Genomic DNA, 26,347 nt, shown 5'->3' with positions numbered 1-26,347 from the left:
TTTAAGTGGGGCACAAATGTCCGAACACTTTTGAGGCCACAGCATGTGTGCTTATATCAGTCCTTTAGGTATCAGAAGTAGTGTTTCAAATTGAATCCATACAAAATGCAGAGCATTATATGTTTGATCATATGCTCACATTTAATTGGCCAGTAATAAAAATAGCTTAAACGCATCAACACTGCACATGTAGATAGCACAGACAAAGCCAAGAGAGCCTATACCAAATATATACATCTTCTCACTATACACCATACACATATACAGTGTAAGACTCACATAAGGATTAGATATTATACATAGTACTTATGTTAGGGTTAATCACATGTGCAAAACATGCTTGATTAATATACATTTTAAAATGCATGTTTTTTATTTCTTCTCTAAAACTTACACACATACACAAAAATTGCACTCTGACACACATCATATGCACATATGCATAAAGCCGAAAATACCATTACAAAGTCACAACACAAAGTTGTACAACATAAAACCAGAAAGTGCAGCATGCACACACTGACCTAAATGGTATTTGTACATAATCTCCTTTGCTCTCCATTAAGTATTTCAACAACCTCTAAGGCGTTATCAGTGGTGTTTGTGGACACAATCAATGACTGATTAGTTCTCTAATGATGCTGAATTTCAGTAATGAATGTGCTACTGTTAAAGGATTAACTCACTGAATGAAACTAAGTCATATCTACATGAACTTTACAAGGGTGTGCCAATCATTGTGTTGTGATTGGTTCTCCATAAAAATGAAATACATAATCCACAGGGCCAGTTTAACTCCATACCAACTCAGTCACTGAAAGAATCGAATGTCAAGGCCTTTGCAAGGTACTGAATGAAATTCGTCCAGCAAATGTGAAACACCATCGCTCTGGGTCTAAATATCCATGCCCCAAAAACTAGTTTTATTTTGAGAAGGGAGAGAGCTAGTGGACCCTGTTTGTGACACAGAAAAGTACTGGCTGCATACTTTGATCTTAAAATCATACTGAATCCTTTCCTCTCATGCTAAGCGCTGAAGGCATTTGTCTGTCACTTCTGCAGGAGGTGCTCCATTCTCGGGTTGATGAATGAGAAGCCAGCGAAGGCGCTCTGGTCCATTGAATCAATCAATCCTTTCTCACAGTGAGAGAGACGAGGCTTCTCACTTAAAAACTCTCGGTCAAAGTTACTACAGTCATTTGGAGCTTTCTGCAATTAGAGGAGAATAGGGGTCAGTCTCAGGACAAGGAGAGACATACACTGCTTTTAGTCTCTGCTTTGTACATTTGTGGTTACTGAAATAACAGAGCTAGTAGAGCAATGAGCAAGTAAGATGTAGAAAAAACAAAAAAAAAGTAATAAATAAAAAAAGAGTGAGATCATACCACTTTTGGTTTGAAGGGGGGTTCAATTTCTCTCCTCTCCAAAGCAGACCAGTTCACAGTCTTGAAGAATGGCTGAGCTCGAATGTTACCCACAACACCCAAACGCCGAGATGGATCTCGTTCAAATAACTGTAGACGTACATGAAGACAAAAGAAAGAGAACGTTTGAAGAGGGTGACTAATATGGTAAGTAATAATAACACAAATAACAACAGACAGAAAAGTCTCAATGTGTCATTTTTCAAATTACCTAATACACAATGAACATCTGGTTCACTTGAACCTGCTACATAGCATTGACATTACCATGTCATAAACATGTCACAGCAGATGCCCGCCATGAGCTGTCACAACAGATTACGTTTAGTCCTATAACAGAGTCATGCTACCATTACTGTTAACTGTCACATAGATATTATAATGTTGGCAAAATGTTTTGCACTTAACAATATTTACAATTGTACGCAAGCAGTCATGACACCAAACATTATGGCATCTGCCACAATAATTACCATTAATGTTAACATGACACTGTTATATTACCGAACAAAATCTGTCTTGAAAACTCAAGACCAGATATAACAACTGCCATGACAGGTTAATGGCATGGTTATGTCGATGTTATCTAGTAGGGCTCAAGTAAAGTGTTACCGACAAGCTTTACAGTTAAATTATGTGTTATGTAGAATTTGTTGTGTCTCATGTATACACAAGTGTTCATGTACCCTCTCTAGCATGTCTCTGGTATCCACAGTGATCCAGCGGGGATAGTGAGGTGTGTCCATGCGGATTGACTCAAACAGCTCATCTTCGTCATCACCATGAAATGGCGACTGACCAATCAGCATCTCATAAACAAGCACACCAAAGGACCACCAGTCCACTGAGAACGAATACTGCTGACCCAGTAAGATCTGCAACACACACACATCAAGACTTCAATGATTTGAAAGAGCCCTCTGAGCCAGACTGAAGCACTTACCGGAGTGTCAGTATTTCTACTTTCAAGTAAATGGTTTTTCAACGTATGAAGGCAGTAGAGATGCACCAATATGCTGTATATCTGATATTTATCATGCAAATATCTGCTCATGTTGATCCACACATATTTATAAAATATGAATTAGCATTACAGACAAATATAATATTTGTTTGTGTCGCCTAAACATGCTGCTCTTCTGAAGTACAACAAATATATCATCAAATTTCAGTTCAATGTCAGTCAAATCTAAACACCTATATGATAAAAAATTCTAAGCAATTATCAGCAATATGCCAACGGTGAAATGAGTTCAATGACACTGTGTTATTTCGTACCTCGGGGGCAATATAGTCTGGCGTTCCACAGAAGGTTGTGGCCAGATTGTCTCCAAACACATTCTCCTTACACATGCCAAAATCAGCTATCTTTATATGACCATCTCTATCCAACATTACATTATCCAACTTCAGATCCCTAAAAAGAGGAAAGATGGAGAGAAAGGGAGAGAGAGAGAAAATTGTGGCATTCAGGTTGTGGACTAATACAGTGAAACTATAGTATGTTACTACTAAGAGTAGGTAGCATCCTTATTGTGATACAATTTATCGCAATTCATTTTTCTGAGTTTATCATAGGTATTATCAGTACTTCAAGAACATTTTGCTCGCATCATTTAAAAGACTTACACACAGACTTAAAAGATTTACACTAATTACGGACAGCCTGAAATTAAAAACAACAACCAGTGTGTAGTAACTGCATAAGCTGCAGAATGGATGTGTCAGGCTATTGTGCTGTTATTCTATTAATTTATCTTGACAAATTACTTGGATTTCCTTTTTAATTTCCAGGAGCCCCCTTCAGGTCCAGGCTTCTTAAGAATTTAGTCAGTTTTCATTGTTTCACATGCCGTTACTGTATAATAGGCCTTTGGATGTAACAATCCTGGGAGTTTTAAGCTTGTTTTTGGAACCACTGTTTGGATGTTGCATTTTGTGGAAACAAACGTGAAACATAGAGCATATTGTGGGATGCTGTGAAAAATGTAAATAAAAACAAAATGCAATAATGTGCAAATCATTTAAACCCAATATTTCATTGAAAATGCTTCAAAGACAACATATCAAATGTTGAAACTGGGAAATTTGATTGTTTTTTGAAAAATATATGCCTATTTTGAATTTGATGCCAGCAACACCTTCCAAAAAAGTGGGGACAGGGCGACAAAAGACTAGTAAAGTTGTGTAATGCTTAAAAAAACACCTGGTAGTTAATTGACAACAGGTCAATAACATGACTGGGTATAAAATGAGCATCCCAGAGAGGCTGAGTCTTTCAGAAGTAAAGATGAGGAGGGGTTCACCACTCTGTGAAAGACTGCACGATCAAATAGTGCTACAATTCAAGAATAATGTTTTTCAACATAAAATAGCAAAAACATCTGCTTTTCATCATCTACGGTACATAATAACATTAAGATTCTGAGAATCTGGAGAAATCTCTGTATGCAAGGGACAAAGCCAAAAACCAGTATTTGCTGCCTGTGATCTTTGGGCCCTCAGATGGCACGGTATTAAAAACGGACATGATTCTGTAGTGGAAATCACTGCATGGGCTCAGGAACACTGCTGAAAAACACTGTCTACGAAAACAATCCGGGCTGCATCCACAAATGCAAGTTAAAACCCTAAAACACAAAGAAGAAACCATATATAAACAGGATTCAGAAACGCTGGCACCTTCTCTGGGTCCGAACTCATTCAAAATGGACTTAGGGGGAAGTGGAAAAGTGTTCTGTGGTCCGACAAATCAACATGTGAATTTCTTTTTTTGGAAATCATGGACACTGTGTCCTCTGGGCTAAAGACCACTCAGCTTGTTATCAGTGCATAGTTCAAAAGCCAGTATTTATGATGGTGTAGGGCTGCATTAGTGCACATGGCATGGTTGATGTGCACATCTGTGAAGGCACCATTAATGCTGAACGATATATACAGGTTTTGGCAACATATGCTGCCATCCAGATGACATCTTTTTCAGGGAAGGTCTTGCTTATTTCAGTAAGACAAGGTAAAACCACATTCTGCATGTATTACAACAGCAGTACTCCATATTAAAAGAGTACAGGTGCTAAACCGACCTGCCTGCAGTCCAGACCTGTCACCCGCTGATAACATTTTGAGGTTTATGAAATGAAAAATACAACAAATGAGCCCCCGAACTGTTGAGCAGCTAAAATCCTATGTTAAGCAAAAATGGGAAAACGCTTCACTTTCAAAACTACAGCAGTCTTCCCAGTTCCCAAACGCTTACAGAGTGCTGTTAAAAGAAGAGGTGATGAAACAGTGGTAAACATGCCCTCGTCCCAACTTTTTTGGAACATGTTGTTGGCATCAAATTCAAAATGTGCATATACACTGATCAGGCATAACAATCCTTGTTTCTACTCTCATTGTCCATTTTATCAGCTCCACTTACTATATAGGTGCACTTTGTAGTTCTACAATTACACAATTACAGACTGCAGTCCATCTGTTTCTCTGCATACTTTGTTAGGCCCCTTTTACCCTGTTCTTCAGTGGTCAGGACCCCCATGGACCCTGACAGAGCAGGTACTATTTGGGTGGTGGATAATTCTCAGCACTGCAATAACACTGACATGGTGGTGGTGTGTTAGTGTGTGTTGTGCTGGTATGAGTGGATCAGACACAGCAGAGCTGCTGGAGTTTTTAAACACCTCAGTGTCACTGCTGGACTGAGAATAGTCCACCAACCAAAAATATCCAGCCAACAGCGTCCTGTGGGCAGTGTCCTGTGACCACTGATGAAGGACTATGGGATGACCAACACAAACTGTGCATCAGCAGATGAGCTATCGTCTCTGACTTTACATCTACAAGGTGGACTGACAAGGTAGGAGTGTCTAATAGAGTGGACAGTGAGTGGACACAGTGTTTAAAAACTCCAGCAGCACTGCTGTGTCTGATCCACTCGTACCAGCACAACACACACTAACACACCACACTAACACAGTGTTACTGCAGTGCTGAAAATGATCCCCCAGCCATACAGTACCTGCTCTGTGAGGGTCCATGGGGGTCCGGACCATTAAAAAACAGGATAAAAGGGGGCTAATAAAATATGCAGAGAAACAGATGGACTACAGTCTGTAATTGTAGAACTACAAAGTGCACCTATATAGTAAGTGGAGCTGATAAAATGGACAATGAGTGTAGAAACAAGGACATAATGTTATGCCTGATCGGTGTATTAATAAAATTTCTCAGTTTTAACATTTGATATGTCGTCTTTGTACTATTTGCAATGAAATATAGGGTTCAAATGATTTGCACATCATTGAATTTTGTTTTTATTAACATTTTGCACAGCGTCCCAACTTTTTTGGAAATGGGGTTGTATTTCTGCCATATCGCCCACACTTGGGCACTACTATGTGTGCGTTGGTATGTATATCTAATCACCTGTAGATAATGCCTTTCCCATGGAGGAACTGTAGTCCACACACAATTTCTGCTCCATAGAATCTGGAAGGAAATAACAGTAGAGAACAGGTTAAGCCTGGCTGACCTGACCAGCTCATACTACAGATAAAAACAAAGCAGAACATTCCCACTGTGCAGTAGTAGTTTCAGATAAACCCAACATGATGTGTATAATGTATCACTGCTGTTGGAACAAAACCTTGCATCTCCATTTTTGTTGTTTTTCAGTTTTTGACATAATTTGAAAATACCCGTTGCCCTTTACATTGTGTGTAAATTTCATGATGAATTGACCCAGAATGAGGCCCAGAATTACTTTGAAAAAAGTCTGGTTCCACTGACTTACATTAAAAGTAAGGTATGTTTTTTCCTTTTCCTTTAAAGTTACCATTTTGGAGATGCAAAGTTTTGTTCCGACAGCAGCAATATTCATGTGTGCATTTATGGCTCACGTAGCTCTGTAGAGGTCAAAGCGTCCTTTTTCCTGTATATGGAACATCAGATCTCCTCCATTCAGATACTCCATCACAAAGAACAAGTGTTCCTAAAACAGACAGTGCAGTAAACATCATAGCGAAACATTAGTACTGACTGATGCATCTCTGTTAAAGCATGGCTATCATGCAGTGATGCCTGTTATTGCAGTATGGCAGATGGAGGAATATGTATCTGATGATGGTTTATTATCTGGGAGTGCTTTAGTAATTTCTGTGTTACCTTGGTCTGGAAGGTGGAGTAAAGGTGTGTAAGGAACGGGTTATCCCAGGCAAGCGCCAGCACACGCTTCTCCACCATGGTGCACTCTACATCATCATCCATCAACACCACGTCTTTCTTCAAAGCTTTCACTGCAAACCACTCCCCACTATCTTTCATCTCAGCCAAAAACACCTGAGAGAGAGACAAAAGACAAATGAAGACAGACAGATATACACAAAAAAAGAAAGAGACCCATGTAAAAATCTAATCCAATTTACTGTATATACCATATGTCAAAGTCTGTAGACGCCTGATCCTCTAATGTTTCTTCTGAGATCAAGGGTATCAATAGGGAGTTTGTCCGTTTTTTGTTGAAGTAACTGAAGTCTTCTAGGAAGGCTTTATACTAGATGCTGGAACATTACTGCGAGGATTTGATTGCATTTAGCCACAAGAGCATTAGTGAGCTCAGGTACTGATGTTGGATGATTAGTTCCAGATCACAAACACCGCTCCAACTTATCCCAAAGGTTTTGAATGGAGCTCCATCACTCAAGAGAACGCAGTTCCACTGCTCCATAGCCCAATGCTGGGGGGCTTTATATCCCTCTATATGACTCTTGGCATTGGGAATGCTGACCTTTAGCTCATGTGTGGCTGCTCCTGAGTGTCCCATTCTATTGGCAATGCTTTTCTCTCCCAGCATAGTTTAATGTAATGCAAAATATTGGGCTCTCTTTAACCCCTTAATAGTTTTATTACACACTTCTATAACCTAAGAATCACAGAATAATAAGCCTTAGTATGTAACAAGCCTGGGATTTTAAGGGATTGATGACAGAAAAACTAAAGTAAACAAAAAAGCATTAATTCCAGCATGTCTATCTTGTTTCTGACCAAAACCACTCAAACACAAATCAAGTCATACTTGCGACATCTGAAATCATAAGTAGAAACCTCTGAGGAGAACTTGAAGGCAACATTATTAGAATCATTTTAAACATTTCTCTGAAACCAAGTTGATTTTACATAGTTGAAAACATTACTGTCAAATGTGAAAACATAGGGCCTCAGTCACCAATCACTTTTAAGAAGAATTTTGTTCTTAAAACCCACTTTTTCACAAAGATTCTGACATTCACCAGTGTTTTCTTATTTGGGATTTGTTCTTAGGTAAGAACAGAATCTACACACACTTGAGCACAAAGCTGCAAACAATTCTGCAGTATAAGACAAAGTCATGAATCTGATGTAGACTTATACTTAGGACCTTTCTCAAGAACAAATTAAAGAAAAAACTTACAAAGTTATTGCTGAATGAGGCCCCATAACTGCAAACATTTAAATGGTACTGTAGAACTAATATACAACCGTTTGTCCAAATGTACTTTAGACATTACACTTCACTTCACTTAACATGCACAGGATACTTTATTCTGTGCACATTGCCTGTCAAGGACTAAGGACTGCTACTGTTATCAGTGTGCACTGATAATACTACATACACAAATAGTCACTGACGCTGAGGACTACCAAATGTTTGTCTTTCACCCAGTATACTGTCCGCTGTTATTGTACAGTGTTTGGTATAGTTTATTGTCTGCATTTACTGTATTTGTTGACCTTTGAGATCTTTCCTGCTGCTGTTCTGTGTTAAGGCCAAGGCCTTAACACTGACCACACATTCTGCAACCAACAATTTAATGTCTGCAGTTGTCTTTACAATGTCCAAAAAAAAACGGATCAACAAAATGAACAGGGAGAGAATATTTTAGATTATCCAAAACACAAATATGACACATAAATGAAACAATGGAAAACTGCCTGTGATCTACAGTGAGGGTGACTGTACCTTGCCAAAGCTGCCTTTGCCCAGGACCTTATGGAAGGTGAAGTGTTCAGCAGTGATGCGTGTCTGGTGCGTGATCCGAGACGGAGGACGAGGACTGGAGCCCTCCCAGAGAAGACCATACGGAGTCCCATCTGCAGAGAGGCATCATTATCATCTATGCTATATTCATCACATAGCTATAACAATTAATAATGAATACACATCACGCACATACACACAGACACATTAACACTGACCAGTGGCATCAGGTCCCGGGCTTTTGTTAAAGTCCTGGTAAACTCCAGTATCCTGTGTGTTTGGGTCAGACCGCTTTGTGGACTTCTGTGAGAGAGAAATATACACAGTGCGCATGAAGTTTTATGAACATGAAATGAAATGACTGGTTGAGATTAATATCTCTCTGTAAACAGTAAATCACAGTCACACTGACCTGGCTGACTTGAGTGAGCGCTTCTGCCAAAAGTTTCTGGTTGATCCCACACAGGTTGGCCACTTTAGTCTGGCACTTATGATGAACATTCATGCTACAATCTGAAAAAATAGCAGTTAGGAACATACACATTTAAAAAACTCAAACACGATAAAAGCAATAGTGTGTGTTATTTATATTATACTTATATTTTATACAGTCATTTGCAAAAGTTTGGGCACCCCTTGTTTTGTTGATTTTGTAAGTGAACTTAAGTATATATCCTCTACAGAGAACGCACTTCTTCACATTCTAATGCACAAATAAACAATGTTTATTTGCTGAATTCAACATATTGAAATAGTAATAAAACATAAAATGTGGCCTGTGCAAAAGTTATGGCAAGTTTTATATTGCATGTTTTCATTTTTCTTCCAATGTGTTAGTAAATAGATGCAGTAAAATGTGAAGAAAAATGCCATATTTACGTTTGTTTCCCATAGAAGATGTCTAGCTTATTTTCAGTAAGAAATTCAACAAATCGTGTTATTTGACCAGGGATATTTACTTTGTTGCATTTAACTGTATATCACATGAGGATGCATCAATCATTTACTTCTGTGGTCAGTTCCGATTCCAATTTCTTCTTAATTCTTTTTTGGCCAATTTTCTTTAGCTCAAAGTTCACACTGTGTTGTTGGCTGAATGAGCACGTTTCCAGGACTTTTTAATTTAACTGGTATTTTACAAAATTCATAAAGGAAAAAAGAACTGCCTATTCAAGTAACATCAAATAAAGTGCTACACTGAAAGTAAAAAGTGACTGGCTATTTAGTACGAGTCACACATTATTATTCTACATTATTTTGGTATAGCTGTATTCAACTACAGCATTCAAATATAGTGCAAGTGCATTTACCTGACTCGCATTAATGTCATAAAATCTGCCAACATCAAAATAATACATTGGCTGATTCTGATTGTGCATCACACATATTATACATTGTTGTCTTATATTGTTATTTTTCAGTTAATATTTTACTGTTGTTTATTTACATAACATTTTTTATTTTCTCTTATTGTATCCTATTCATTTTATTGTACTTCATATCAATCTTTTTTTTTCTTTCCTCTATATTTCTATATTTCTCTTGTCCTTCATCATTATGGGAAATACTTTTTTACATTGTAAATTTGTTTTAAAATGTTCTATGTAAATAATACACTCATCATCATCATCATAATTATTGTTGTTGTTGTTATTTTCATTCATTCATTTATTTATTCATTCATTCATCTTCTAAATTGCTTATCCTCCTGGGTCGCAGGTGGTGCTGGAGCCTATCCCAGCGGCCAATGGGCGGAAGGCAGGAAAACAATGGAAAGGCCGCCAGTTCAGTGCAGGGCAGACACACAGATACACACATTCACACACTCACACCTAGGGGCAATTTAATATCTAGCATGCTAATTAGTATTTCTCACTCACCCTCACACTTCAGTCCCTGTTTGACAAGACCCCACAGCAGACTCCCACAGTGGTCACAGAACGTGGGGCTCATGTAGTTATAGGTCTTAAAGCGGTGCGGCATGTCGATTTTGAAGCGCTCCTTCTGAAACTGTACAAGCACACATGCACACACATCACCACAATAAATGACAATACAGATCTAGACACTGTACAGGCTGTGAATGTCATACATACCACTGTGTCACGACTGTTAGCCGCCGTGCCTGTGCATCTGCCGATGATTTTGTCGATGCACTTCTTATGTATGGCTGCATTACATTCTGTAAAGACAAAAAAACAAGTTCTAGAATTCAAAGAAGCCTAAAGAAAAGACTAAATGTGCACACAATAATACTCACGTCTGCACTTGTATCCCTGCTTGTTGAGCCCCCTGAAAAAAGTAAAATACAATCAATTATGAAAAGCTATGTATGAATTTATTGTGAATTAATGTATATGTCCATTAAACGTATTATTTTAAAGATAAAGGTGTTAAAGCGTTCTTTGGAGTGATGCCATACAAGAACCAATTTTGGTTCCTGAAAGACATTTTAAATGTTAAATCCACAGGTGTTTCTAACCATCCTACCACTGCAAGAAGACAACTCTTAAATAATGCTATGGGATATAAAAGGATGTGTAGCTGTCAAGAAAATAGACAAAAGACAAGAAAACAGAAACAAAGAACAATGGACTGACCACTTCAGAGTCCAGACCTTAACATCACTGAATTTGTGTGGGATTAGTTGGATCATGAGAAGCAGACCAACGTCTAAGACTGAACTTTGGAGGTGTGGAACAATATCCCTGCAGATTTCTTAGTCATTGAGGCTTCTGTGTAATTTTATGTTAAATATGTTTTGTGGGTTTTTTCCTGACACTGAAAAATGAATAACTTAATGGCTGTTTTGATGTGTAGCGGTCCAGAAGCTGTTACTGAAAGAAGAAAATTTGCATCAAAAAAAGAAGCCACTGGTGTTCTCAGAACACTGCAGAGCCCAGACCTTGTACTTAATGGCTGTTCTGACAGGAAATTAAATAAATGAAGGGTGGTCTCTGACTTTTCAGGTTTCTGTTCTTTTCAGAGAAATTGTTTGCTGGAGTATTGCTTTCAAAAACCACCCTTAAAATGTCTGTAGGAAACCAAAAATTGTACAACAGTGCTCCAAAGGGCTGCTTTATTTTAAAGAGCGTAGGCTGTGAGCTCACAGCTGAGTCTGAGAAATGAAATGGTGTTAAACAAATGGAACCAGTTCAAAAACATTGATGCTTCTGGCTGGATTCCACCTTTATATCTAACTCTAAGACAACAGCTCATATGAGCTCTTTGTGGTGTGATTACTCACACAGACACACACAGCTCACCAGACAAAGTCTCTGCAGACAGAGCAGAAGGTGGGCTGTCTAAAGAAGGTGGCGATAAACTCATGGTTTTTGATGAAGTGGATTTTGGCCTGTTTAATGGCCCCACGACGCCGAGTCAGAGTCGGGGCTTCCTCCTCCATTACAGACTGACGAGACTCTGAGAGAGAGAGAGACAGAAAGAGATAAAAAAAAGAGAACAGAAGCAGGGAAAGGAGACAGCAGTGCATTTTTACAGTATGTAAATGCTGTTATAACATAAAGGACATGCAAACAGGGCAGAGGAGAAATCTGGAACCAAACTTGTATTCTAGTTACTTTTTACTGTATTTATGTTATGGCCAATACACACCCACTACCAAGATAAAAGGTTTTAAACAATTCATAAGTGCTTCAGACTTTTACACAGTACTGTATATTAATGGACTGCTTGGTCTTGAATAACAGTTCAATGATTATGTTATAATTTTTAACTGACTGACACTAAATACGTCCAGCATAGTGACGCACAAATCATCTGAGGCAGTGCTCACAATTATTCACCTGCTGACATGTGATATATAGCTATATAGTGTATGTTTTTAGTGTTTGAAAAAAGCGAGCAAACCTGTTAAACAGGGATTGAAGTTTTTTTTGATCGCTAAAATACTTAACTCAGCAATCATTCATCATCAGTCACTGATGTATGCATTGGTAAAAGAGGTTTTAGACAAGACATCAGATGAGAAATACATAACAAGTAAGACTGTCATTATATAAAACTGATTTAATGACAGATGTACCTACTGAGACTGTGACAATGAATTACAATGAATTCCAGAGACACCATAACCATGTGTTTCAAGACAATTTACTGCACAACAACACACCCCCGCCCAAAAAAAAAGATATTCCAAATCATTTGTTTCTTGCTTTTCGCTGCATATTCATTGAAAACAGGTGAGAACAGTGGAAAAAAACACTGTCCCAAATGATGACAAACCGGAGGCCGGAGACAGTGTTTGTCAGTAGAAGGATGTGTAATACATTTATTTAAAAAAGTCAGACTTACTTATTAGGGCTTTTTAAAATGTGTACAACGAATGCTACAGTGTGTCAACTTAGATTTAGGTTTGATCCTTTTTCCACCTTCTGCCATCAATATGCCATGAATTTTGATATCGTTTGTAACTCTTTTGTCTAAACTTCACTGGAAATTTCAGCTCAGGATGGTGTGAATGGCAAGGCCTTCTGTTTAAGCCCATCTGACACAGTCTATCCCTCTACTGATATACTGAGGTCTAGGATTTGGCATCATTTTAGACAATGTTGCCCTCCAACACTCACACTTGTGCAGCAGGAGTGTAGAAGAAAAAATCTTCTTTTTCAAAATCTTTGTTTTGTTTTTGCAGCGCTTGTACAGTTCACTGAAAATGATCTCTGTTAAGTACAGGTACCACATTGTGATATTCTTACACTTTATACTGTAAAGTATCAGCAGATAGAAGAGTAGACATACAGCACTAATGAAGGCTAAACTTGTGAAACTGAAACCTGTATTTTTCATGTTTTTGGTTGTTGTTTAGAAAGTGATTAAAAGAATTTACTCTCCTGAGTGTAAGTTGTAGTGTTTGATGATATATTAACAAAAATGAATGAATCAAAAAGTAATTCATTCTCTTGATTCTCCTTGTTCATAAGTTGTGTACTGATATACCGGACTGAGATGAGCATGTTTATAAAGTACTGTACACAATTTGTTTGAAAGTGGCATCTGTGAAGAAACACCATGCTTATCTGTGGTATCTCCAAACCACCATTTCAGAATCAGAAAGAAAACAATGTGTGCAATAGTAGCAACAAATGCTAAACATGCAGGTCTATGGAATGGACATGCAGATAAGCACAGTGCATAAGAAGAGCAGGAGTGACTAGTGCTGGGGAGGCTGAAGGGGAGAGATGCTCAGACATGCTGACTGAAAGCATTCCAGTGAAACACCCTTTAAAGACGCCCACCAGCACGCCCCAGCATATACACTCTCTACTGAGAGCCAATTATCTCCCTGTCATAGGAAACACATTTAAATCAAATTAAGAGAGCAGACAAATATGAAAGAGAAGAGACAGACAGACAGCAAGAAAGAGAGAGAGAGGAGAAAGAGAGATGAGAGAGGCAGAGAGCAAGAAAGAGAAGAGAGAGAGGAGAAAGGAGAGATGAGAGAGACACAGGTAGAGAGAGAAAGACAAAAGAAGAGAAGAAGTAAAAGAGAGAGAGAGCGAGAGAGCGAGAGAGAGAGAGAGAGAGAGAGAGAGAGAGAGAGAGAGAGAGAGAGAGAGAGAGCGAGAGAGCGAGAGTACTCATATTCATGTCTCACCTGTGTCCATATCTTCCAAGAAATACTGTACTGACATCATCACTTTTCCTGAAGGTTGAAGATCAACCTAAATGTGGAGAGAGCAGTTAGCACACACATACAACCACATACACACACACACACACACACACACACGCACACACACACACACGCACACACACACATTTACCCAGAATTCTGCACGACCGTTGGCCTTTTTGCATCGCTCTGCTAGTACAGACACGCCCACTGTCACTTCTGCTAATGGGTCCTCAGCAGTCCGCATGAGTAGCACCTGTAGGACACGCCCCTCATAAATATGTGCATCAAAACTGGAGCGCCAAGCAGGGAACATGGTGGGCTTTTTCTGAATCAAAGTCTTCCCTCGATCTAGCAAGAAAGAATGAAGAAATTAAAGGTTTTCAAGCACTGACCAGGTATTGTATACAGATAATCGGCTACTTGTTTAATAATTCAAAGTGCCACTATTCAAATACTATACTTTATACTAAATATCATATTTTATACTACACTAATAATGACTCTTAAATGGTAGAGCAAGCATCACACTGAACACTCTCTATATCAGTTAAGATGATCTTAACACTAAGTTGCTTTGGAAAACTCAGTTTGGGAAACTTAGTTTGACTGAGGCTGTTTTGACCACACTAGCAAAATAAGCCCCCAAAATAGCAACGCTAAGGCCAGTAATTTAAATGTGGAGGCTCCTCTCTACTTCCCATCAAAAGGCAGCAAATAAGTGACCAGAGGTTTAAAAACGTTGTTTGGATTTTTCAGTACTGTATAAAAATCTGAAAACATAACTAGCTCTCACACATACACAGTTGCTCACCTGTGCTGAGCGACTCCTTCATTTTGACTGCACAGAAAGGCGCCTCAGCCATCGGTGAAAGTGCACCAAGATCATAGGCATTAAACGCAATTCTCAGGAAGGGTGCCATGACAGCCACTCACACAGAGCCTGCGAAAGAGACACAACTAAGTTCATCATGTGATGGCCTGAGCCTTACTCCAAATGTTCACGACTCAACTATTCCCCAAATAAATATGAGGAGACTGAGGAGAAAATATCTGGGAAGTCACCATGGTAACCTTGAGATAACCACATGGCATGCTTTACAAAATGCGCAACTAACACCTAAGCACAAATTCATGAAGCAGTTTTCACACGTGTCATTTTAATGTGGGTGGTGTAGAGACATTTATGTCAAACATTTATAGTCTATTATTATTATTATGATTATGATTATTATTATTATTATTATTATTATTATTATTATTATAAACCCAATCCAAAAAAAGTTGAGACAGTAGATAACATGGAAATAAAAAAGAAAACAGAGATTTGTAAAAACTACTTTGACCTGTATTTAAATGAAAACAGTGCAAAGGTATTTAATAGTGTATCTTATTGACCTCATTGTTTTTTGTAAATCTACACTCATTCTGAAATTTATAACTTCAACACATTCCAAAAAAATTTGGGACAGGAGCAATTTAAGAAAAGGACTTTTGTGAAATGTTCAAATACATCTCAAACAGCTGATGCACTCATGCTTATGTGTAAAGGGAAATATCCAGGAAAGGCCTTGCACATTATAAGCAACGGTGAGTTGAGGCTACACACCTTGCAAAAATGCGTCAGCAAATAATGCAGTTCAAGAAAAATACTCCTCAATAAACAATTGCAAAGAATTTAGGTATTTCACCCTTATCAGAGCATGATATCATCAAAAGATTCAGGGAATCCTAGGAAATCTCTGTGTGTAAAGGACAAAGCCGAAAACCCAACTTAACACCAGTGACCTTAAACCTCTCAGCTGACACTACATTAAAGACTAGCATGCTTCTGTGATGAATATCACAATACAGGCTCAGGTACACTCTTACAACCTGTTGTCATTTAACACTGTTTGTCGCTGCATCCACAGTCAAAACAGTATAATGCACAATAGAAGCCTTATATCAACAATGTCTAGATACACTGCCAACTTCTCTGGGCTTGAGCTCATCTGAAATGAATTGATGCACAAATGTACTGTGGTCTGACGAATTAATCTTTCAGATTCTACATTTATAGCAGTAATGGATGTGTTCTCTGGGCCATTGAAGAAAAGGATGATCCAGATTGATGCAAGCGTATAGTTCAAAAGCCAGGGTCTGTCATGGTATGGTGTTAGTGGGTGACATCCACGTCTATGAAAGTCTGCCTATCTCTCAGAAAAAACACCAAAGTGCAAAAATAAGGTCACATACAGCTGTGCAGCCAAAGACGTGTATAACTGAAGAATGGCACGGCTTCACTGTGAAACATAGTAATTACACAAATTAGTTGGGGGGTTTACTTATTTGTTAAAAAATGCTAATACAAATCTAGTTACGATTAATATTTTTTATCTAATCCTAGTTACTTTTCCTTATTTCCTTAGTTAATACATTAAAACAGGGAGCATATCCCAAGTTCACTGAACTAATTCAAGCGTAAGCTGAACTTGAAAACTTAAGCATAAAGTTATTTAAGTGTGAACCTGCTAAGCAATGTAACAAATTTTTTTGAGGCAATAATTTTGCTTTATTTTTTATATAAAGTAAACTAATTTACGTTTACAGTGTTTCAAAACTGGATGAATTGGTGTCTTCAGTCCCTAAACGTTGTGTCCCTAAGTGTCCCCCTAAGTGTTGTTAAAAAGAAAGGTGACAGTGTTAAACATGCTCCTGTCCTACCTTTTGCTGCAGGTGTCATATTTGGAACAGGCATATATTTACAAAAAAAAAGTTCATAAGGTAAAACATCAAATATTAATAGAGGTAGCTTTGATATTCTGTTGGAGGCTACTGTGTAATTTTCTGTCAAAGACATGTTTCCTGCTTGTTTCAGACACTGAAAAGTGAATAAACTTATCTTTGTGCTGACTGGAAATTGAACAAACAATAGAGTGGTCTCTGACTTTTATACTGTTTTAGATATTTAAGGTTTGTGTTAAGAGTTCTTTTTTTCTCCTTAACAGTTTTACTTAGCTAAAACACTGTCAATAATTTTGGGGGCAGTTGTGACTAACTAGCATATAGTACAAACTATACTAACTAGCATATATCTTTAATGATCAACGGGCAGTTGATGTTGAAGCTGATTTGCTTTGTTGTACTGCTGTGTGATGAACTTGTGTGCACACGCTTTCACTTGAGCGCACAATTTCACTCAAGGCTACATTCCTCTGAATATGAACTTTAGACTTTGCCCACACTATACTGTGTAGAGAGAGAAGGGCTGGGTGTTGGCAGGAAATTGAGAGGCAAATTATGACCATGTGCATGTGGGGCAAAAGTGTATTGATACAGAGCTAAATTTACCTCATTGGAATTTTAGGCACACAGCCTTAAAGACAGATGTAACACCCACACAATTGCTCATATTCCAAATTCCTCTAGCGGTTCACCCAGAAACATGTCGAGACACACTAAACGTCAACCCAGAACTTGAAACAAGCCCTGTCATTACAACCCTTCATACCTCTGTGTGCTCTTGTATCCTCTTCAGAAAGAGGGAATGTGATTGGAAGTGTAGGTCAATAACAAAAGCTTGCTGTACAGAGCGAGATCGATTAGTAAGCAAGCCATGACAATCCCTGAGGCTCTTCAAAAAAACAACAACAAAACAGCACTAATACAAGCAGACATGCATGATTACACACCTCTATTTTTGGATGTGACTCATTTACTGCAGTACAAGAAAGAAAAGCATGCTAGAAAATGAGCATGTACACATATGAGTGGTGTTTGAGTGTGAGGAAGAAAGAAAGGTGCTGTGTAAGCAGGTGTAGATATCAGGTTGCATATGTTTCTATGGACTTGCTCAAACAGTCTGAGATGACAATGGGACAATTTGCACTGGAGCATTTTATAACAGACAGAATGTGCACAAATGCACAGTATTTGTGGGTAGGTATGTGTGCTGGTGAACTTGAGTGTGTTTATCTGTGTGAATCCAGGTGGCATGTTATGTGAGAGCTAAGTTTTTCATGTTTGTGCCAAAACGTTTTGATGAAATGAATACACAATACGCTAAAACTAATGAAAGTGCATTAGTTTTCAACAGGAGCCTCATTTATAAAAACATACTTAAATTTCATACTAAGTATGTTCTTAAGAAAAAGTTCTCAGCATTCGCATGCACATATTTATAAAAAGGAGAGCACACATTAACATATGCATGCAACATGCGATTATGTCATGGGGTTGCGATGTCTTCAACACAAATATAGCCATTTTATTTACTATTCAACACGTGTCTCCTGGGCTTTTATATGTAACATTGATCAAGGTAAAACAGTGGTAAATCTGAAAAAAATAAGTACTTTAAGGTGTATTTTGCTTTATAATGCCTCACATGTACCTCTTTGCTATGAATATAGCAACAACATAGAAAATGCCAATTTAGGCCAAAGGCTCATCTCAAAACCATTGTAAAACAGTGTCTCAGGCATCAGGCAGCGCATTCTTTTGGAGGCATTAAGCGCTTTGAATGTCTGGATCCTATCATGACATTGTGAAATGACTAAGTTTCTCTAGAATCAAGCATTTCACATCAAACCATTCTGAATGGCTTTGCTTACATCTTAGTCATTTAAGTATAAATAATCTGAGAAAAAAATCTGTGAAATTCCCCATTAAATGTCAATTTTCTTGCATAATCATTTTAAGATTAAATTTGTTAGTACGGATGTTTTATAAATGAAACCACAGGACACTCAACACATGTCTGGACCCAGTTAGCGTCAACAAAGCAATGCTTCTTAAAGCTGGTCCTGAAGAGCCTGGGCATTTTGCTGCTGAAATCACTACAATGAGGTCAATTATGGTAATTCAGCATGTTGAGCTAATTGTAGTTTTTGTATGCACCGAGAATGAATTGAAGTTTAACTGTCAAACTGTCATCCAGGGTGTCATACTGGATCTGGCATGATTTAAAGATAGAAACATGTTATAGCATATAAGATATTAGCATCAGGATCATTAAGAGTAATTAAGAGCATTAGGAGCCACTACTATTTCTGCTCACCAAGCAAACTGTCTTTCTGTCAGTTATGTTGGGTTAAGTGGGCAGGAAGTAACTATGGTGGCCCTGATGCTGCGATGAGGTGAGACAGTATAAGTCATTCAGCCACAGCAACAGGATGCCAATCTCCATAGCAACTTGTCATCGAGGTGATTATACATACTATACTAAAGGGGATACACACCAATTAACTGCAGCCTATTGCTTTCTGACAGCTGATTAAGAGCTGAATCCAACCAGCCACTGGCACTGTATCTATCAGGGCACATCACACTTTCCATTATAGGTCAACAAGCCCCACTTTTCTGACCTGACTCTGTCCTTTCCTGCACTCTATCCTATACTGCACACATGCACATGCATGTGCACACATACTCACTGATGTAAATTCTTTATGTACGTCCACCCATTTAAATCAATGACACATGCTTTGGGAAATTTCCAAATATTTTGGGATCAGACAGGGACTAAGTCTGGACTTAAACAGCATTTACCTTTCAACAGAGAATCTCCATTGCAAATGCTGTGTAGTCCAGGACTAGGCCTAATCCCTGTCTGGGAGACCAACCTCTGATGTCCAGTAGTGTGAACTGGACATTAAGTTAAATATTTGAGATGTAAAGAGTGGTTTGATGTGAAATGGGCTCATTGTAGAGAATCTTTGCAGAGAAACAATGCCAATTTAGCCATTTTATTTACTACTCAACGTGACTTACACATCTTCTGAGTTTTATACTTAATGTTAATAATAAGAAAATAGAAAAAAGTTTTCTATACCCTGCATGTACCTCTCTGCCATGAATATATATATATATATATATATATATATATATATATATATATATATATATATATATATATATATATATATATATATATATATACTGTTAAGGCCAAAACCTTCTTAAAACTATTGTACAACATTGCAGCTTTTAAAGGCTTTAAACCTTTCACACATCTGGCTCCTATTACAACCACTGTAAATGATTCTGACTTGATAAGTTTCTCTAGAATTGAGCATTTCACATCAAACCAGTCTGACTAACTTTGATTACATATTAATGATTTAATCGTGCATAAAGTTTGAAAAAATGGTCACATTTCTTGTGCTTAGGCCAACATCTAATACCAACAGTTATACATAACAGGATGTGAGCCACAGACGATACCACAGTAATATAAATTTTCTACTCATATAGATTATGTCTCCAGGAGCCTGATGAATTCTGGCGCTTGCTTGGAACTCACTATCACAGAATATCCTGGGTGTTTTTTTTTTTTTGTTGTTGTTGTTTCAGGTCTTTTCTTGATCATACCCATTTGGTCCAAAATTAACTAGATATACAAGCTAAATGCCTGGTTGGGTAGACTCTTCATAGTCTTTTGCTCTCAGTGGACCCAACACAGCCCACAACGGAGGTCAAAATGTAGAACTTTGAACTAATATGACTGACCTTGGAAGGCAAACTGAAAAAACTGAAGAAGTGAAAGAAAGTCTACTGATGGTGGAAATGGACACATGAAAATAAGTGTGCTTTATTAATATTAACATTAACTTTTCACTTAGAAGCACACTGCAAAGAACATCAGCCACGTGTCAAATGTCAAGTAGCAGGCACTTTAGGAACGAGTTGAGCCTGCAGAAATCCAGTATGTGCACCAAATTCATCTTAGAAACTAAAAAATAAATAAAAAAAAAATCTTTCAAACAGCACAGAGGATTTCTCTGATGACACATCTGGTGAGGAGGACACAAGTTTCATCGGAGAGAGCCCCTGGAGTGTCTAGTCTTTGAGCTGTTTTGCTTTTGATAGCAATGTGGGATGCTGGAGAAGAACTTCACAGCAGAGGGACTGGATTCTGCTCTCAACCCAAAGCTGCTTCTCAGCTGGGAATGAAGCCAGCCAAGTTCCAGGTGCCAGAAGTGTGTTTGCAGGCATGGCACAAAGAATTGCAGTGAAGACTGCTAGGCTGCTAAGTGGCACTGCCAGAACTCTGAACTGCAGAGGGTGTAAAAACATGCTGATGGTGGGATTTGGATGATCGCATGCACCACTTTAATGGATCCACACCACTGAATAGCACTCCAGGCTTCCTATGTAAACACCTGTGTTTCAGGCAGCTGGTATTGAGCCAGCCAAACTTTACAGAGGCTAGAAGCCAGAGCAGCTGATTGCATAAAATGAGTAGCTGGACGAAAAAAAAACAAAAAAAAAAGACAAAAAAAACAAAACAAACAAGTTTCAAGTTTACATGATTTTCCTCTCACCCCAAATGCAGTCGATCAACCAAAACATGCTAGTCTGGTCTAACGGTGCTAACATATCCTGGAAGTCAATAGTCCAGAATAGAAACCTATTCTGTAAATACATGCCCAAACCTTCTCTCAATCCACTCAAACTGCATCCACATCTTAATTAAGGTCACACAGACAATGTGGTTTAGAATACAGTCTGACTTATGTCATGTCATAATATGACTTATGATGAACTATAAAAACCAGGTAAATAAAATGGGTAATCATTTTGAATACTCCAAATCACTTCTTTCTGCAGCTCAATTTGGCATCATTCAGCGCAAGACGAACAAAGACAGGGCTAGTGGAATTCACAACACAGACAGTAGGGTAATGCAGGTAGGGAAGCTAATCAGGCGTAGGTAGAAGCTCAGCACAATGTCTGATTATGAATTTGAGGAACAGTTTTTCTGCACAAATGAGCTTCATCCGTAAATGTTTGAACCTGAAAATACACTTGAAGAAAAGTGTCCCCTTGGACAGGAACCTGGTGGTGGAAGTGCCGGGTGATGCTGACCAGGGTGTGTCTCTGCTCCTCATTTTCATAGGTTTAGCTTTCTTCCATATACAACTTGTAACTCTCTTACAGTAAGCAAGTCTTAAATATTATTGTGCTAAGATTACATCTGTGTAGCGACGTTTTATAACACGCCCTTGTGCACCAGCCTCCCAGAGTTCGAAGGTGGAACTGATCCAGAAAGCAGGACAATATGCAGACCATAATGTAGTTATACTTTTAGCTCAAATGTGTAAATAAGGTCTATCCATACCATTTCACTAGTGTTTTTTCAAACGTGTTTACACAGCTTATCAACGTAATTTGCAGCAATTATACAAAGATTTTGGCATACAGTTTGGGTGACTATTGACTTGTTAACACAATTGGCCTAGCAGCTCCAGTTCTAAACTAAAAAAGCAAAATTTGGACACCAAATATTTCTTGGCTGATCCACTGCATTTGGGGTGTCACGTAAATTTGATTTTTCACTAAATTATTTCTTTAAGCTGATCTTGCCTCAGTTTCAGGCGATGCACCCCATCCCTGAGTGGTGGCACAGAGAAGTTCCTTGGCATTGGTCTCCACAATAGCAGATTGGAACAAAGATCACAAAGTGTAACTACTACATGAGAGGTTTCCTTTAACCCCCAGACCTACAGCAATGCCATAGGACGTCTGGGAAAAGCATCAAAGAGGCCAACACAAGAACCAAATGAGGACAGGCTCTCCAGTCTGAAATATCCAGATGTTATCTTGGTTGCTAGTTCTCCAGCTACCCTCCATATTAAAGAGAAGACTCCATTAGTAAGCTCCCTCACACGGTCTCTGAAGGAAGGAACAGGAAAATCAAAAGCCTGAGGGTCCTGGTGGAAAATCATGTCATGACTTCGCAAATATGAGTAGAAGTTGTAGCCACCGTTAGATTCAAGTGACAGCAGTTAGTTCTGTGCGGAGGTGTCAACCCAGCCTTGCGGGACCTGTTTCTTCAATACTCACCTAGAGCTAGTATATCCAGATGGCTCCTGATTGCACTACAGCTGAGCCTTTTCAGCAAGGGTGCTAGTCTAGGGAAACCAGCTCCAGCAGTCCAAGCTGACAGCTGTAAGCAGGACTGCTGGTCTGGGGAAGTCATTGATAGTAGTCGTCCCATGAAGAAGAGCACTAGTCTGGGGTAACCAGCAGTAGCAAGAGGAGCTAGCAAAGTCCACATAAATCTGAGCGTGCGAGTAGGACAGGAAAGGATGCTGACTTGCTGTGCCTTACAAGAGCAATTTAAGCTGAGCTGTCATGGCAAGAGGAGAAAAGAGAACATCTTCCATGTGAGCAAGGGTATTTGTATGGCTAGATCACGTCATGTCACTGTGCGACTTTGAAGGTGTAAGAGCCCAGTTATACACAGAGAAGGAGCATCCACTGTGTTTTACATCACCTCTAGTGATCAACAGCAATGAAAAAATGAAAAAGATCTGATTTTCTTAGAGAAATGTGCCACAGATAAAGAAAAATCACATCCAAACGTGACTGACCTGACCAAAATACATTTAAAGTTCACAGCACCTGATTAAAAAAAAACTTAGTCTTGCTCTACTGCACAAAAGAAGAAATGCTTTTCAGGAAATTCCTCGTTTTGGGTAGTAGTTTCTAGACTGCTGCTGCCTACAGCTATTAGGGAAGAGCTGTTCAGAGAGACAGAGATTTGGATTTTATTCAGTCAGTTATTTATGTGCCCCAAATTTATTCTGAATCTGCTTAAACGGCCAAAAGCTTAATGCTATTCTTTGCTGCTCTGTATGGTTTAGCCCCACACAAGGAAAGTCATATCTTTTTCTCTTGCTCTATTTGTATAAGGCGACTGGGCTCTGAAGTCCTTTTCTCCTATCAAATCCTCGAAGACCACTCCTCCATTCGGACACAGAAAGATCTCAGCGCTCCTAAATCACAACGTTATCAAAACATTCAGAACTTACACCAACTCGAAACCAGTCGAGATGTTTCACTGAAAACTCACCTCTCTTAAAGGGGGAAAGTAGCGGCGTTTCTGTTGCTTCTTTCCGCCCAGTTTCTCCTTCTGTGGTTCAGCCGTTTGAGGAAGTGCAGATCGCTCGAGGACTTCTCGGCGAAGTAGGGCGGAGTGACGTCACGCCGCCCAGGTGCTCTTTTTCTCTCCCTGTTCCTTTTTTATACTCTCTCTCTTTTTCCACACGCGCGCGCTCTCGGGCTGGAGGTCCAGTCTGAAACCAGCGGATCTGCAGGTGCCTCAGTGCGCTCCGCAGTCTGTTTCAGAGATGAGGTCGTGTGTGTGCGTTCTCGCGCGCGTGTGACCTCTTCAAAGAGCGCGCGAAGGGCACCAGCTGATGCACTTTCATCACTTTCATTGACGTTGTGTCATCATTATTCTGAGAGTCGGGCTCGAACCCGAATCGACACGCTGCCGCGGGGGGTCGTGATTTGAAGTTGAATCTGCTTAGTGCAACAGGGACAATAACAGGGAAGTAGATCTGCGCTGAGTGCAGTTTGTGTAGAGAGACTGATCCACCAGGGGAGTTTTATGTATAAATGATATACACTCTTTTCCATATATATATATATATATATATATATATATGTAAACACAAACTGACCGGCCACTTTATTAAAACCACCTCCTTTATCGGCTTTCCCTAATATTGCGGAGTGCATCTGTGAGAATTTGTGCTCATTCTGTATGAAGAGCATTTAGACACTGATGTTAGACAAGAAGATCTGACTTGCAGTCACCGTTCCAGTTCATCCCAAAGGTGTTCAGTGGGGTTGAACTCAGGGCCCTGTGCAGGCGATTGGAGTTCCTCAACACCAAACTCGTCAAACCATATCTTTATGGAGCTCGCTTTGTGCACAGGGGCACAGTCATGCTGAAACAGGGAAGGACTTTCCCCAAACTGTTACCACAAAGTTGGAATAATCTAATTGGCTAAAATGTTTTTGCATGCTGTAGCATTAACATTACCCTTCACTAGAACTACCCCCAGACCATTATCCCTCCTCCACAAAACTTTACTGTTGGCACTATGCATTCTTGTAGGTAGTGTTCTCCTGGCATCCGCCAAACCCGGATTCATCCAACAGACTGCCAGATAGTGAAGTGTGATTCATCACTCCAGAAGACAGATTTCCACTGCTCCAGAGTCCAGCAGCAGCTCGCTTTACACCACTCCAACAGATGCTTTGCATTGCGCAAAGCTCCCGATGCACAGTTCTTGTGCTAATGTTGTTTTCAGAGGCAGTTTGGAACTCTGTAGTGAGTGATGCAAAAGAGGCTAGGCAGTGTTACTCACTACACACTAGTAGGGCAGAAATCTTACAAACAGACTTGTGGAGAAGGTGGCATCGTAGGATAGTGCCACTTTTAAAGTCACTGAGCTCTACTGTACGACTCACTCTACTGCTATTGCGTGTATAGGGAGGTTGAATGGCTATGTGCTTGATTTTATACACCTGTTAGCAATGGATGTGGCTGAAACACTTGAACTCAATAATTAGGAGGATTTATTAGTGTCCACATACTTTTGGCCATATTGTGAATATACACCTGCTTAGCCTGTAGGTTAGCCCAACCAATTCACCATATAAGGAGGGTTTCAACCTGAACTTTTTTTGAATGTGGCAAATGGAAGACAGCCAATCAGAGCTGAGGTCATTTATATATATCAGTCATAATGACACAGTAATGGATAAAGAGAGGTTGGAAAATGTCTGTTTTTGACACATAAACACATATTCTCTCTCTCTCTCTCTCTCTCTCTCTCTCTCTCTCTCTCTCTCTCTCTCTCTCTCTCTCTCATCTAACCTTGCTACATGTGGTCAGAGTGGTAAGAATGTGGTTTGCATCTTTCTGTATACATGTATCTGTGTGCATGCCTACAAAAATGTAATATGTTGAAAGATATTATTATGTATTCTATTATATATGCACATACATGCAACATATATGCAGTATATTCCATTTTTCTCTGGGTGTGTACATGTGAGCAGCGCTGTCCTGCTTTTCCTCCCTGTATGTCCGCAGTGCTGGAGTGTATGGCCTAGATTTAAGTGTGTGGGTGAGAAAAGCACAATCTGTGAGTGTGTGCATGTGTGTTTAGATGTTTGGCGCAGAACTGGGGGTGGTAAGGGGGCTGTTTTGGCTTTCAGAGCTGTTCCCCAGCTGAACTGGCAGCGTCATATTAAATAACAAACACACACACATACTATGCTGATATTGAACACAGATTAGTAAAAACTGGAAGAAAACCACACACCAACACGACAGCTATGACAGCATCTTCATTAATGCAAATAGAAGAAAGTGTACTTACTGCTCACTGCAACTGTTTCATAATACTGTAAAAAAGATCTTAAAGATGAAGTCAATCATAAATAATACATAAAGATATGGTAAATAGTCAAAAGATTGGTCACTAA

General features: G+C 39.1%; 1 protein-coding gene across 1 annotated transcript; it reads right to left on the bottom strand.

Annotated features, from left to right (window-relative positions):
* Positions 1-118: 118 nt before the first annotated feature.
* On the bottom strand, positions 119-24,175 carry prkcda (protein kinase C, delta a). The gene is made up of 18 exons (XM_036570860.1): positions 23,916-24,175; positions 14,889-15,017; positions 14,226-14,425; positions 14,057-14,123; positions 11,706-11,862; positions 10,700-10,731; positions 10,536-10,621; positions 10,320-10,449; positions 8,852-8,952; positions 8,658-8,742; positions 8,422-8,552; positions 6,588-6,761; positions 6,323-6,414; positions 5,850-5,912; positions 2,703-2,841; positions 2,111-2,299; positions 1,386-1,514; positions 119-1,209 (listed from the first exon to the last, which is right to left on the bottom strand). Exons 2-18 carry the CDS (start codon positions 14,995-14,997, stop codon positions 1,051-1,053), a joined length of 2,043 nt encoding a protein of 680 aa, XP_036426753.1. The 5' UTR covers positions 14,998-15,017; positions 23,916-24,175; the 3' UTR covers positions 119-1,050.
* Positions 24,176-26,347: the final 2,172 nt, after the last annotated feature.

The sequence above is a fragment of the Colossoma macropomum genome, unplaced genomic scaffold (genome assembly GCF_904425465.1).
Source record: "Colossoma macropomum unplaced genomic scaffold, Colossoma_macropomum, whole genome shotgun sequence".
In the NCBI taxonomy this organism is placed as follows: domain Eukaryota; kingdom Metazoa; phylum Chordata; class Actinopteri; order Characiformes; family Serrasalmidae; genus Colossoma; species Colossoma macropomum.
The sequence above is the reverse complement of the archived record's forward strand: the minus strand, read 5'-3'. Positions and strand labels throughout refer to the sequence as shown.

Excerpts from the sequence above, each read along its gene's own strand:
- prkcda (XM_036570860.1), bottom strand. The coding sequence starts at position 14,997 with ATGGCACCCTTCCTGAGAATTGCGTTTAATGCCTATGATCTTGGTGCA. Across the intron at positions 8,553-8,657 it reads CCCGGGACCTGATGCCACTG|ATGGGACTCCGTATGGTCTT; the intron begins GTCAGTGTTAAT and ends GCCTCTCTGCAG. Across the intron at positions 6,415-6,587 it reads ACTCCACCTTCCAGACCAAG|GAACACTTGTTCTTTGTGAT; the intron begins GTAACACAGAAA and ends TGTCTGTTTTAG.